Source organism: Acaromyces ingoldii (genome assembly GCF_003144295.1).
Source record: "Acaromyces ingoldii strain MCA 4198 unplaced genomic scaffold FA10scaffold_2, whole genome shotgun sequence".
In the NCBI taxonomy this organism is placed as follows: Eukaryota; Fungi; Basidiomycota; class Exobasidiomycetes; order Exobasidiales; family Cryptobasidiaceae; genus Acaromyces; species Acaromyces ingoldii.
In genome coordinates, this window is record NW_020290248.1 from 1357925 (window position 1) to 1369929 (window position 12005).

At 56.3% G+C, this 12005-nt stretch overlaps 6 protein-coding genes across 6 annotated transcripts; 3 read left to right on the top strand and 3 right to left on the bottom strand.

Annotated features, from left to right (window-relative positions):
* The first annotated feature begins 342 nt into the window (after positions 1–342).
* FA10DRAFT_265463 (hypothetical protein) lies at positions 343–1802 on the top strand. Its single transcript, XM_025521072.1, has one exon. The coding sequence runs from the start codon at positions 732–734 to the stop codon at positions 1422–1424; it is 693 nt and encodes a 230-aa protein (XP_025378811.1). The 5' UTR covers positions 343–731; the 3' UTR covers positions 1425–1802.
* On the bottom strand, positions 1713–3608 carry FA10DRAFT_265464 (hypothetical protein). Its single transcript, XM_025521073.1, has 3 exons — positions 3021–3608; positions 2570–2940; positions 1713–2493 (listed from the first exon to the last, which is right to left on the bottom strand). Exons 1-3 carry the CDS (start codon positions 3256–3258, stop codon positions 2140–2142), a joined length of 963 nt encoding a protein of 320 aa, XP_025378812.1. The 5' UTR covers positions 3259–3608; the 3' UTR covers positions 1713–2139.
* Positions 3508–6618, top strand: FA10DRAFT_71516 (hypothetical protein). Its single transcript, XM_025525653.1, has 7 exons — positions 3508–3782; positions 3833–4016; positions 4086–4254; positions 4314–4774; positions 4838–4954; positions 5018–5835; positions 5896–6618. The coding sequence occupies exons 1-7, from the start codon at positions 3760–3762 to the stop codon at positions 6482–6484; spliced, it is 2361 nt and encodes a 786-aa protein (XP_025378813.1). The 5' UTR covers positions 3508–3759; the 3' UTR covers positions 6485–6618.
* Positions 6569–8270, bottom strand: FA10DRAFT_265465 (hypothetical protein). Its single transcript, XM_025521074.1, has 2 exons — positions 7506–8270; positions 6569–7439 (listed from the first exon to the last, which is right to left on the bottom strand). The coding sequence occupies exons 1-2, from the start codon at positions 8075–8077 to the stop codon at positions 6752–6754; spliced, it is 1260 nt and encodes a 419-aa protein (XP_025378814.1). The 5' UTR covers positions 8078–8270; the 3' UTR covers positions 6569–6751.
* A 120-nt stretch (positions 8271–8390) lies between these two features.
* On the top strand, positions 8391–10214 carry FA10DRAFT_265466 (putative saccharopine dehydrogenase). The gene is made up of 5 exons (XM_025521075.1): positions 8391–8433; positions 8527–8844; positions 8911–9482; positions 9558–9759; positions 9823–10214. Exons 2-5 carry the CDS (start codon positions 8672–8674, stop codon positions 10070–10072), a joined length of 1197 nt encoding a protein of 398 aa, XP_025378815.1. The 5' UTR covers positions 8391–8433; positions 8527–8671; the 3' UTR covers positions 10073–10214.
* FA10DRAFT_71352 (SCA7-domain-containing protein) lies at positions 10031–11885 on the bottom strand. The gene is made up of 5 exons (XM_025525652.1): positions 11683–11885; positions 11439–11615; positions 11274–11375; positions 11048–11203; positions 10031–10983 (listed from the first exon to the last, which is right to left on the bottom strand). The coding sequence occupies exons 1-5, from the start codon at positions 11732–11734 to the stop codon at positions 10289–10291; spliced, it is 1182 nt and encodes a 393-aa protein (XP_025378816.1). The 5' UTR covers positions 11735–11885; the 3' UTR covers positions 10031–10288.
* Between the last annotated feature and the right edge of the window lie 120 nt (positions 11886–12005).

A 12005-nucleotide genomic window follows, 5' to 3' on the forward strand; every position in this document is an offset into this window, starting at 1 on the left:
CTTCGTGGGAAGTCGAACATCTGGTCTCGCTTCTGAGTGAGGCATCGAGTATGACATTAAGCCGTTGAAGGGGCCAAACCATACTCTCACATTATTCAACAGCGGTAATGCTTTGTGTAGTGTTCGTCGTTTCGTTCTAGGAGCAAAACCTTGAAGGCCTTCGTTTGCTTTTGGCGAGAGGCTGCCATGGATGATCGTTATGGGCAAGGGGTGTGTGTCTTGGTCTAATCTCTCGAATGAAGCGCGTTCGATTTGACAATGCAGCCTGGATCGAGAAATTCCCCTAGACGTGCGCGGGTCAGACAATAAAACGGGGTGGCTCCTCTTTTTTATCGCCTTGCCAAACCTTTTCCGTTCCGGTGGTGGACCCACGTCGAGGTTTTGGACATCGTGTCAACCTCTTCCTTCGCTCCTCCGTCCTCATTCCTCTGCAAGCTACAGCCAGCCAGCCGCGCCCAGACAAAGGAGTCATTCGGACTTGTGTCCCTCTCACCTCCGCTCTTTCCCACACAGCATTTGTCATAGGTGCAACGCGCTCGCGCGGGGCGACAGGGCCAAATCATAAATTATTATCTCGGACGCCACCAAACAAAGGCACAAATAATCGGGCACGCACGAAGCACCCACATTCTTTCAGACCAGCCATTGCTCAGTCATCATCTTGGTGCCGTCTAATCCTCTTGTAAGACAACACTTCACCAGGTTAGTACGCTGAAGACGTCAAGACTGCAATGGCGTCGCACTCGACGGAGTCGCACTCGGCCTCGTCTGGACGCAGCACCCCCTCGGACATGACGACGTCATCGTCGCTCGGCACCTCTCCGTCGTCATCCTCCTCCCACGCCTCGACGTCTTCGCAGACTTATGGCTTCCAGCAACAGCAACAGCAGCAGCAGCAGTGGAAGCGCCGCTCCAGCACACCCACGAGCTCTTTTCTCGCCCCACAATTCTGGAAGGCCGCTGCGCAGGGCGCGCAGTCACCGCAACCACATGATGCAGCTGGCGCCGGTGGTGGATTCGCCTCGTTGCCACGTCGGACGTCGTTCGGGACAGCCTTTGGGGCTGGCGGTGGTGGCCGGCTGAGCGCGCTGAGCGCACTGGGCATGAGCCCCTCGTCCTTTTCGACGAGCCTGCACCAGGTGCCTGAGTGGCAGCTCCAGAAGAGCCACATGCAGCAGCAGCAGCAGCAGCAGCAGCCGTCGAGCGCTTCATCGAGCTTCTCGGACTCCAATGTTGGATCCGGCGGCAAGATACAGCAGAGCGATGCGGTCAGGTCGGGCTCATCCACGCCAACACCGGCGGCGAGCCAGCCCACCTCGCCGGCGCCTACGCCCAAGACCCAGGCTAGGCGAAATGTCTGTTACTTACCCGGTCCCGATGGTCTCTGTGTCGAGTCGAGGAATCGCCGAAGGTCAGAGGCGTAGTTTTGGGCGACGCCGGAAGAGGAAGCCATTCCGCTTCCAACCAATATCGTCTTCTCGAAGCACCGAGAGAGCTGGATCCAAGCCTCGGTGCCGCCTCTTCGATTGACCGTCGCCTTCTTCAGCTCATCGTCTCTCAAGAATTCCTGCGTTACCTTCTTGCCGATTCTCATTGTCACCGGTTCTCCCCTCCCCATCCAGAACAGCCAAACCACCTTTGTACAAACAGGATCCTATAGCTACCATTCGATAATCATCACCCTACTCTTTGCTTTCTCGCTCTCTCCTTTACTTTCCCCTCGTCTCCCTTCTCATCCTCTACTCAGTCATTGTTTCAATTTACATCCGTCTTCAATGTTACGATTTCCATCCTTGCCATCATTGGATTTCCTTTTGACGTTCTTGTCGCTTGTGGCTTCCACTTTAGCTTGGCTTGTAGTTTGATGAAAGGGGGGAAGGGAAGAATTACACGGCACGACGAAGAGCGTCTCGCGGGAAGGTAGATTAAAGGAGAGAGTAGACCAGAGAGCGAAGAGAAGACGACTTCTACTCGCAGCGCCGAATCCGAGAAAGAAGAAGAAAAAGGGAGCAAAAGAAGAGAAAGAGAAAGAGAAAGAGAGAGGAAGAGATGGGGAAGAGAAGAAAGAAAGGAAAGTGCATAGAGAGAGAGAAAGACTCTCGCCGTAGATCGTCGCATCTGAGGAATGTCCTCCCTGCCCTATTCGCCCTGCTTTTCCCTCTTCTTTTCCCTCTCGGCCAGGTCGATACCGACAAGGACCTTTGCGGCCTTCCAGAACTGAACGGCGTTGATGACCTGCTTGACGGCGCAGATGGGGAACGTGATGGCGCCCAGGACCTGGGGCCATGTGAGCTTGCGGATGATCTCGAATGTCAGAGCCTGGATCGAGTCTTGGTTGTTGATGGCGGTCTTTGTAAGGCTGGAAGCGACCTCCTTGCCCAAGGGCCACAGGAACCATTCGGGCTTGAGGCCCAGCGGTGTCGGATAGAAGTCCATGAGGTAGAGGCAGACGAAGAAGAGCTCGTTGCCCGCGCAGTAGAAGAAGAGCGTCCGCTGTGCAAACAAGCCCAAGTGCGCTTCTGAGTCAGTACAATGGGCCACAGTCAAACAGGACACGGAGCAGACTTACGCTGTCGTTGTAGTAGTACCACAGAATCCAAGACACGTCCGAGGTGACGAGCTTGTGGGAGCTGGAGCCCGTGATGAGGGAGCTGTACATGTGGATGTAGTGGCTGCTGAAGTCGAGGGTGATGAGCCCTTGGAAGATGATGGCGCAACGGGGGTAGGCTGTCGTGAGGAAGCAAAGCAGGCACGACGTCGTGCAGCGATCCGTCACCATGTCCAGCACGGCGCCGAACTTTGTGCTCTGACCAAGTGCCCTGGCGGCAACGCCGTCTGCGGCGTCGAGGAGGCACGAAATGCCGTAGAGAAGCGTGCAGGTCTTCGGGTTCGACTTCATGTAGTACAGCGACAGCGCCGCCAGCACGATTCGAGCGTACCCTGAAGCGACAATCATGCCTCAGCTCTTTTGGCGCTTCATCTATCAGGTGAGAGCAGCAGGCCTTGACCGGATCACTTACCAATGAGGTTGGGCACAAAAAGAAAGACATTCTCCTTCGCCTCGTTTGCCATTCTCGTCGCTTCCTGGCTGTCGAGCACGTCTGGTGTCTCGTCGCGTTCGGCCTTGACTGACCGCGTAGAGGCGACGGACTTCGACGAGGTGGTTCGCTTGTTCGGCGTCATCTTCTCTCCAGCTGCCTCGAAGTCGGGCGAAGCTGTGGCAGCAGCCGACTGGGATACGCGCGTTGATCGTGGCATGACTGCAGCCTCTCCTTGGGTCCTCTGCGGGGCGCGTGGGTCGGCTACTCTATCTACGGAACGGCGGACGAGCGGGGCGTGCCTGTATGCGGACCCTCGACGGATTGCAAAGGGGGCAGGAAGAGGAGGAAAATGAAGGCCGAAGATTGCTCTTCGATCTTTTGTTGCGACCTCGCCCGCAATCTCTTTTCCGGCCGGCGCGTCCGCGTGTGCGTGCGTGTGTGCGTCACTGGAGTGGGAAAAGAAAACACAGCAGGCAGCGTACCCGTGCGCGACGTTGGGTGCCTAATTTTTAGCCTGCTTTGTTGCCGCCGAGGCAGGAAGAACGTCGCTCAAACGATAGTCTGGGCAAGCCAGGACGTTCATGCGAACGGCTAGACGAGATCAAGTACGCGTGTAAAGGACCTTGGACGCAAGTAAGGGTTCTAGGATCAGAAGAAGGCAGGCAGGGCGCACAGGCGAGGGTCGCACGAGGTGATTCTTCATTTGCCATGGACGAAGATGGCTTCGAGAGCCTCGTCGAGGTGGGTGGCCTGCAGACTGCGTGTTCCGAGGGTGGATCTTTACTGATTAGACAAGGACCCACACAGTCGACGACCTTCATCCCATGCGCTACTAGAGGTAGAAAGGACGAGACTCTCGACCTCGCACAGTCATTGCCAATCCTTGACAAGTACGAACGCATAGGTGGACGAGGTCCTGAGCTGCGCTACGCAGGTTACGTCAAGGCTAAAGAAGCGGCACGGAGATGTTTCAAGGTGAGTGTTGCTTCTCACACATATCGATGCCAATTCGATCGACTCTGCTCACGTACCCTCTACTTTCAGGCAAGCTGCGCGGCCATTTACTCCCCCGTCGTCGAGCAGCTTAGCGCCTTCGTGAGCCAGTCCTCTTCTTCGGTCCCCGAGACAAATCAGTTCTTCCTCCCTGGATTGAGTGGCGGCGACGATTCTGCGTCTGGGAGTTCCATTAGACTTCCGTCTGCATGCTTGACAGGTCAGTTCTTCTCGCCCAATTCCTACATGCACACCGTCTCACGTTTCTTTCTCAATCAGGAGCTCCCCTCAACGCCCACGTCCAAAGAGGACTGATCGGTCAGCTTACAGGGAAGTACCACTTCGTGCAACTGAACCCAAACGATGGATCATCACTGCCAGCAGCCCTTCGATTGCTGGTCGCGCAGGCGCTGGCGCAGACTGGAGCAACATTTTCTACCAACAGTAAGGTAGAAAAGGCGGATCTGAAGCTCCTTGATACGTTGCCGAGTGGTGCAACGCTTGTCGTGTCGCTTAGGGGATCCCCGGCTTGGGGCTCTGATGTCCTCAATGATGTCATTCAAGCGATTCATGGATATGTCGCTTGCTCCTCGGGTCCCAAGGTCGTCCTCTTCCTCGACGCACCAGCGGGCCATCGGTCCCTGCTCGATGTGCTTCATCCGGACACGCTTCGACTCATCGACATCACCACCTTCACATTGCCAAGCGGTCGACGCATATTTGAGAACTTTGTCGAGGAGGTAAGACAAGATGTTGAGAAACGATTGATTTGCTATTACTGATCATCGCACGAATCATTCCAGCTGTATTTAGGTGACAGTGCGCCCCAGGTCCAGCTAGGACACGAGACGCTCGATCTTCTGCGACGGAGATTTTTTGAGCAGGGTATTGAGATCGATGATGTCGTCAAGACCGTTGAGGTACGCTTCTCACTTTTGCAGGTGTGAGCAGGGCTGTGCTGACGGATATCTGCCCATTCGTAGCTCGCTCTTTTTCATCACTTTACTGTCAACCCGCTGAGCGCCTTGCTGGGCCTTGAGGACAAGACGAGCTCAGCGGATGCGAATGAGACTTGGCACGCAGCCTTCTTCGAACTGGTTCGGCAGCATATCCTTGGCGACATGGACGGAGGCGAGCTAGCAATACTTGAAGTCATGCTTCCAGCTTCCAAGGGCAAGAGTAAGATGCAATATCTTTCGACCCTGATCGGCGATGAGGATGGAACGTCATCGCAGCAACATCTTGTAGAGGATCTCCCGACGTTTTTGCGGGCCCTTGATCGCTTCCGGCGCGAACGAAGGGTCGGCTTGCGGCTATTGCATCGGATGGAGAAAGCTTTGAGAGCGAGCGGGGTTGCATCAACGAGGGACCAAGCTGATGAGGAAGGTGCTTTGGCGCTTGGGCCGAACTCAACGTCGATGGCTGCGCTCATAATAAAGTTGCTTGAGACGGACGAGCGCCATAACAGCTCTCTGAGTCGGACAACCCTTCTGGACGGAAACCTCTCGAGGCTGGCTGCTGCCATTCGGAAGCTTGGGGCCAGCGACCTTGCGGCTCTGTTTGAGTTGCTCGACGCAGATGGCCTGCTGAAACAGTCATCATCCCTGCGCATCATCAAAGAGTGTCAAGGAAAGATCGAGGGCGTGCGTGAACAGAAGAGGCTGCAAGAAGAGGTGGACAGAGCAGTGCGGGGGTCACAAGAGGCCAGCCGTCTCGATCTGGTCCAGAAGCAGCTCTTAAGGCAGGAAGAATTCGAGGGCGCAAAGAAAGGTCTCGAGACTTGGCTTGTCCAGACGATCCGGTGGGTGCGGACCTCTTCCAAGAAATTACACCGATCACTGATGTCAGGTGCCTGCAACAGAGATCTTTTGAGACCGTCGATACGGCCGCCGCTCTACTCCAGCCAGACTTACAATGCGACGAAACATCTCGCCTCTCTTATCGACCCGAACCCTCGAGTCCATCTTCTTGTTGGTCTAACGGATCCCAGCTCGTACCTCGTCCCATCGTCGATCGAGGCAGAGGATTCCATGGACGCGCAGCGAGAGCAACCTGCGCCGCCTGACGTCTGTGTGGCCTACGACCTTTACAGGAATGCAGGACGTATGATCAATCTCGCCGATTGGTTCGGTGCCTTTGAGCATTCTGTCAAGCCCTCAATGCTGCCTCGGCCAGCTGCGCAGGACAGTGTCGAGGCTGTAAGTGAGTCGCCGACCAAGCGACCGAGAGGAAAGAAACGGAATTGGCAAGGTGAAGACGAGGACGAGGACGATGATGACGACGACAACGACAACGGTCTGGAACCACAGGAGGGAGAAAAAGCAATGGTGCGGGCCAGGTTCGCGTTGGCCATCAATGAGCTCAGCCGGATGGGCTTGTTGAAGAGAACCAGGAGAAAGGCGGACCACGTCCTGAGGACCATCTGGGACCTCTCTGCCGCCGATTTGTAGAGAGCGGTCGTCTTCTTACCAAACCCGCATTCCTTTGTCCCTACCTCTCGGAAACCTTGTAAGTTGTACTCGTCATTCATCGTCAGCGGTCGGCTGCAATTATCGATTTCATCGCGGAAAATATGAACAAATAGAGAGCAATTAAAGAAAGGGTGATCGTAAAGAAGGGGCGAAGAAGAAGAAGTCATTGAGCGGTAGTAAGGTGGTGAGTGATGTGTGAACAGAGACTGGTATGTGAGGACAGGAGGGAGATGCAAGAGGGTTGGATCAGGTAACTACGCCTGCCTTTTCTCGGTATGACTCTTGGTCGAGCGTGGTTGTGATATCTCCCACGCCGTCTGCCGCTGCTCTTCTTGCCACCTCGCCCGGCGACACGTCGTCGTGCACCTCCGCTCCTATTCTTCTTCTCGTCGATGCCTTTGTGGCGCTGCCTGCAGCACCCGTGGCGACCGTCGCCTCGGACCCGTTTGCCGCCTTGTCGACGGCCCACTTCTCCCTCTTGAGCTTGTCGTTAACCGCCCGCATCTTGGCAAACTTTTCCGCCGACATTCTCGTGCCAAAGAGAATGTCAAAGTGGACAAAGTAGGGCTGGCTATAGTTGTAGCGCAGGCCTTGCATCTGGTGGTGCACGTCGTGGTACTCTGCCGTGTTGGGAAAGAGGAGGTGCAGAGGGTCCAGCCAAGGAGGGAACGCGTAGCCGCCGTGGTCCGCCACCGTCTTCATGGTGGAAAAGGTAAAGAGGAGAATGCCCTGGCGGACCGTCATGAAGGCGGCTGCATGCGCGACGGCACCCCCGGCACTGTCGAGCAAGAGTCCCTCGAACGGATGGTTGTATAGCGCACCAAAGGCATAGGGCACGTAGAGACGGTGGTGGTGCGAGTGAAAGTGCTTGTAGAGGAAGCGAGACTCGTGGAACGCTCGATGGAGGAAGTACTGCCAGGCATCCATCACGAGGCTGTTGTGATATGATAATGAGCCGTGAGGAAGAATGTCAAGTCAATCTTTGCTCGCATGCACTCACAAGGCCCACCCGAGCTGGAAGGCTGGGATGCCCCACCAGTAGAGCCAGTGGACAAACCAGGGACCAAGCATCTGAAGGATCTTGGCGCCGTTCTTGAAACCGACGGTGGCCACAGCGACATGGGCCACTCTCATGGCGATGTTCGCCATCGCAGCCTCGTGGTCGGCAAAGACTTGTTTACGGACCGTCTCTTCACCTTCGAGGACAAAGATTCCGAGAATCGTCTGGACTACTTGTTGGAAGAGTACCATGACAATGACGCGCTTCGCGCTCACTCGGTTCCGCGCAGCAATCTCGGCGGGTTCATGTAGGCGGTACTTCTCGAAGAAGGGAAGCTGGAGCGTGTCGAGGAGATGAAACCATAGCGACGAGGCCCAGTAGATGAGGATGGGCGCAAGAAGAGAGAGATACTTGTCGGAGAGGAAGGGAAGTAGCGAGATCTCGCCCTTGTAGTACGAGGCATACGGCAGCGGCTTGAGGGGAACAAGATGCTGGTGTAGCGACTCCATGAGCGATGCAGTGTCCGCGCCACCGGTCGCCGTCGCCGAAGACATCATCGTGGGAAAGGACATGATGAAGCTCTTTGACGCGTTGTTCATCTTTGCCGATGCAGCCAGCCCTAGCTGAGGCGTAGACGGTGGTGGCGAAGGTGGCCGTTGAAGCACAAAGAACTCTCTCCTGCCTCTGTGATATTCGTTAGTCGGCGAAAGTGACCTTACGAAGTGGCGGCAGGCATGGATGGGAAGGTAAAATTGATTGAAGTGGTGTTGACAAATTTAGACTTCTGAAGGGATGCGGCCTCCGGTCGCCGAAGATTATCAGAAATGCCAGAAAAATGAAACAGACCCTCCGTTCGTGTAGGCATTCTTCTTCATACCGACTTGATCAAGCCCTTTCGGAAAGTTACAGGATCAGACTATTGACAGAGGTGAGATTGAGAGAGAATAGCGAGCGGCGAGAGCTCCCCAAATGACTTCGCACCACCCGACATTGCCTCCTGATCGCTCAAAGAACCGTACAGGGACTTCACGAGACCCGTTGCTGCGTCGCGTGGCTCCAGGTGCCCGACTTCCGGATTAGAATGACTCCACGAAGACAAACATTCTTCGTCTGAACAATCGCTTCATTAATTGCTCCAAGTCACCCCCTCGCTTTCATTAGACAACATGTCGGCCAACGGAACATACAGGCAGCCTCTGTACCTGAGGTGCGAGATGAAGAAGGCCGAGCACCGTGCGGCCCTGACGCCCACGACGGCAAGGAAGCTCATCGACGCTGGCTTCGACATTACTGTCGAGAGGGATCCCCAACGCATCTTTGAGGACGAAGAATACGAGCAGTGAGTGTGTCGTATTTCACTCGCAGCAGATAGATACTCTTGCTCATGTTTGAATCTACATCTCAGAGCTGGATGCAAGCTGGCCCCGCACAATTCGTGGGAGAAGCTGCCTGCGCACATCCCCATCATTGGCCTCAAGGAGCTCGAGAGCCCCGGCCCTGATCTTCCCCAGACTCACATTCAATTTGCGCACTGCTACAAGCACCAAGCTGGATGGGTCGATGTTCTCGCCCGGTTCAAGAGGGGAGGCGGCAAGCTCTACGACCTCGAATTCCTCGAGGACGCCAACAAGCGCCGCGTCGCCGCCTTTGGTTGGCACGCCGGCTTCGCAGGTGCCGCACTCGGCCTCCTTGCCCTGGCTGAGCAGGTCAAGGATCCAGAAGCGGGAAAGCTGGGCAAGCAGTCGCGCTACCCCAACGAGCACGAGCTGATCCAGTTCGCCGCCAAGCAAGTCGAGGCCATCAAGAGCAAGAGGCCCGATGGCAAGGTCAAGGCCCTTGTTGTTGGCGCCCTCGGTCGATGCGGACGGGGTGCTGTTGACTTTTTCGAGAAGGCTGGCGTCGCAAAGGAAGACATTGTCCGCTGGGACATTCAGGAAACCACGGCCAAGTCGGGCCCGTACCAGGAGATGCTTGATGGTGCGCTCTCTCCCCCTAGCTGATCGCATGCCCCAATGGCGCTGACATTTTCCCCTTTTATCTTGGCTTTCAAAGTCGACGTCTTCGTCAACTGCATCTACCTCAACCAGAAGATCCCGCCTTTCCTCTCGCGCGACTTTGTCGCCAAGGCCGGACCCCAGCGGCGTCTGGGTGTCGTCGTCGACGTGAGCTGCGACACGACAAACCCCAACAACCCCCTTCCCATCTATGACATCAACACGACCTTTGACGAGCCTACTGTCGAGGTTGACACTGGGTGAGCTATGCATTGAGAGCCTGTAAAGTCACATTCGTCGAGACTGACTCTATGTCTTCCCAGGGCCGGCAACCCCCGCCTGACCGTTGTCTCCATCGACCATCTGCCGACGCTGCTTCCTTGTGAGGCCTCCGAGGCCTTTTCGAACGACTTGCTGCCTTCGCTCTACCAACTGCCCTACGTGCTGCCGGAACACCCCAAGAGCAAGGAGGCCGGTGCTGGCCAAGAAGAAGCCAAGGGTGCCGTCTGGAAGAGAGCCGAGGACCTCTTCAGACACCATCTCGCAGAGGCTGAGAAGGAGGGTGCCAAGTAGGCAACAAGCTTAAGGCTCATGCGAGAAGATGCGATCTCGCCAGACAGATGCTGAGATTGAGATAGACTATTGATACAATGGGTGATATATAAAGAAGAACGTGTAAGCAAAACAGAAAGAGACCGGATCTGATGGTGTTGCTTGTAGTGTGCTAGAGGAGAGAGAGAGAAGGAGAGAGAGAGAAGGACCTGAGGTAGATGTCCAGATGTGCTCGATCTACGATTGGCTTTGAGCGGCCATGAGGCTGGGGGCATTGGGGATGAAGAGACCATTGTTCGCACTTCTTGTGCCCTTTAGCCCCTCTCGAAGCAGGTCGCGGCATCCTCTGAGCATATGTGCCTTTCTCGTGTAGACGCCCGCGAAAGCCTGGCTGGCCAGAGGCAGGATCCGCGTGCGTTCGCTTGACGCCACCGCCCGAATGGCCAGCACCAGGTCTCGAATCTCGATGTCGATTTCGTCGTCGGAAAAGCCAAGGACAAACATGTCTGCCTCGGGATCCTCTTGCATCTTGGCCAGCTGCCGCACATCGCCGCCGGCGGCAGCCATGGCTGCCGCCGAGTCTGCACCCGCCTTGGAGGGGGAAGACGTCAGCTTCTTCTTGCCGACTCCTCCGCCGTTGGCACGGTTGCTCGACTCGGCGGCAGCCTTCTTCTTCTCCATGGCTTTGCGGTGCTTGCGCTCGGCCGCGGCTGCCTTGGACGCCGCGAGTGCCCGCTCCTTTTCCTCGAGCTTGGCCACGAGAGCCGGATTGTGGACGCGCTGCCACTCAAGCAGCAGCTCGTCGTATGGCCTCGACCGGCCGGGTACTGCACGCTTGGCACCCATCGAATGTGACTTGCATGTCAAGGATCTCGAGCAGGGCAGGCCCTTGTCGTTGATGACGCCACACTGCGTGTCCACATCCGTTGGTCCTGCTTTCGAATACAGTTCTGACATCAGTCTCCCTTCGTCTTTGCAACTGCCACTCCCTCTTACCTTTCTTGCGCTTGTTGGCCTTGCCCTGCTTGGCCGCCTCCTTTGCCTCGAGTCGGGCCTTCTTGCGCGCTTCCACCTCGAGCGCCTTGCGTGCCTTTTTGCTCAACTTCTCCGTCGAGTCGGCCAAGCCTGTGTGGTCCAGCGACGAGTCCGAGACTGCGTGCCAGGGTCGCTCTTTTCAGTCACAAGAGGGGCGAGGAGAAAGCACAAAAAAGGATAAGCTCACCCTCAGACAATCGGCGCTTTCGCGACAGGCTCGCCGGATCGCCCTCGATGATGCTCGGCGAGATCTGGCGCTCGGCAATGGCATAGATTAGCTGGCAATTCTCTGTGCATCTCCTTGTCAGCGCGTGATACACCAGGAACTTGAGAAGTAGGGGGCCTCGCTCACGCTTGTGGAAGCTGAGGGCGTCACGGAGGACGACCTTGCCGCAATCTCTGCAAGGAACAATCTCAACGTCGTCGTCGAGCCGAGACGGCCCGAAGTCGGTCACGTCGGCGTCATTCGTGTGCCATCCTGGCTCGGGCGCTGGCTTGGACGGCTGCAAGCTCTTTGGCGAGAGCGTGGCTGCATGATGGACAGATGAGGGCATCAGCGAGACGGATGGCAGTGGGGACTGGCCAGGATCACTCACGAGATCGAACCGCTGCCTCGATATCGTCCCACGTTGGGTGCGACGAGACCATCTTGTCTGGGGTCGTTAGCGAGCTGTCAGTGCACTCGTTTGCCCCCTTCGATCGTCTCGCGCCGTTAATGTCCCACCACAGCCCCGACAACGCAGTGGTGGTGGTGGATGTGGGGGAGCTGCAAGAGTTGTAGGTGGACCCCCTCCAATCGCCAAACAAAGAATAGATAAATAATAACCGGTCGTGCCTGCCTGCCCTAGGCTTCGACCCGACACCAGATCGCAAAGTCTGTCATTTGATGCTATCTAGACGCTTTATATTTTGTCAGAAA

What these genes read in the sequence shown, in the direction of transcription:
- FA10DRAFT_265463 (XM_025521072.1), top strand. Translation starts at nt 732, where the DNA reads ATGGCGTCGCACTCGACGGAGTCGCACTCGGCCTCGTCTGGACGCAGC.
- FA10DRAFT_265464 (XM_025521073.1), bottom strand. Translation starts at nt 3,258, where the DNA reads ATGCCACGATCAACGCGCGTATCCCAGTCGGCTGCTGCCACAGCTTCG. An exon ending in TTTTGTGCCCAACCTCATTG is followed by an intron (nt 2,941 to 3,020) that starts GTAAGTGATCCG and finishes TTGTCGCTTCAG; the next exon opens with GGTACGCTCGAATCGTGCTG. An exon ending in GGTACTACTACAACGACAGC is followed by an intron (nt 2,494 to 2,569) that starts GTAAGTCTGCTC and finishes TTGTTTGCACAG; the next exon opens with CGGACGCTCTTCTTCTACTG.
- FA10DRAFT_71516 (XM_025525653.1), top strand. Translation starts at nt 3,760, where the DNA reads ATGGCTTCGAGAGCCTCGTCGAG. An exon ending in CGGCACGGAGATGTTTCAAG is followed by an intron (nt 4,017 to 4,085) that starts GTGAGTGTTGCT and finishes CTCTACTTTCAG; the next exon opens with GCAAGCTGCGCGGCCATTTA. An exon ending in TCCGTCTGCATGCTTGACAG is followed by an intron (nt 4,255 to 4,313) that starts GTCAGTTCTTCT and finishes TTTCTCAATCAG; the next exon opens with GAGCTCCCCTCAACGCCCAC.
- FA10DRAFT_265465 (XM_025521074.1), bottom strand. Translation starts at nt 8,077, where the DNA reads ATGTCCTTTCCCACGATGATGTCTTCGGCGACGGCGACCGGTGGCGCG. An exon ending in TTCCAGCTCGGGTGGGCCTT is followed by an intron (nt 7,440 to 7,505) that starts GTGAGTGCATGC and finishes ATATCACAACAG; the next exon opens with CCTCGTGATGGATGCCTGGC.
- FA10DRAFT_265466 (XM_025521075.1), top strand. Translation starts at nt 8,672, where the DNA reads ATGTCGGCCAACGGAACATACAGGCAGCCTCTGTACCTGAGGTGCGAG. An exon ending in GTACCAGGAGATGCTTGATG is followed by an intron (nt 9,483 to 9,557) that starts GTGCGCTCTCTC and finishes TGGCTTTCAAAG; the next exon opens with TCGACGTCTTCGTCAACTGC. An exon ending in ACTGTCGAGGTTGACACTGG is followed by an intron (nt 9,760 to 9,822) that starts GTGAGCTATGCA and finishes ATGTCTTCCCAG; the next exon opens with GGCCGGCAACCCCCGCCTGA.
- FA10DRAFT_71352 (XM_025525652.1), bottom strand. Translation starts at nt 11,734, where the DNA reads ATGGTCTCGTCGCACCCAACGTGGGACGATATCGAGGCAGCGGTTCGA. An exon ending in CGCCCTCAGCTTCCACAAGC is followed by an intron (nt 11,376 to 11,438) that starts GTGAGCGAGGCC and finishes GGAGATGCACAG; the next exon opens with AGAATTGCCAGCTAATCTAT. An exon ending in GGCCAACAAGCGCAAGAAAG is followed by an intron (nt 10,984 to 11,047) that starts GTAAGAGGGAGT and finishes ATTCGAAAGCAG; the next exon opens with GACCAACGGATGTGGACACG.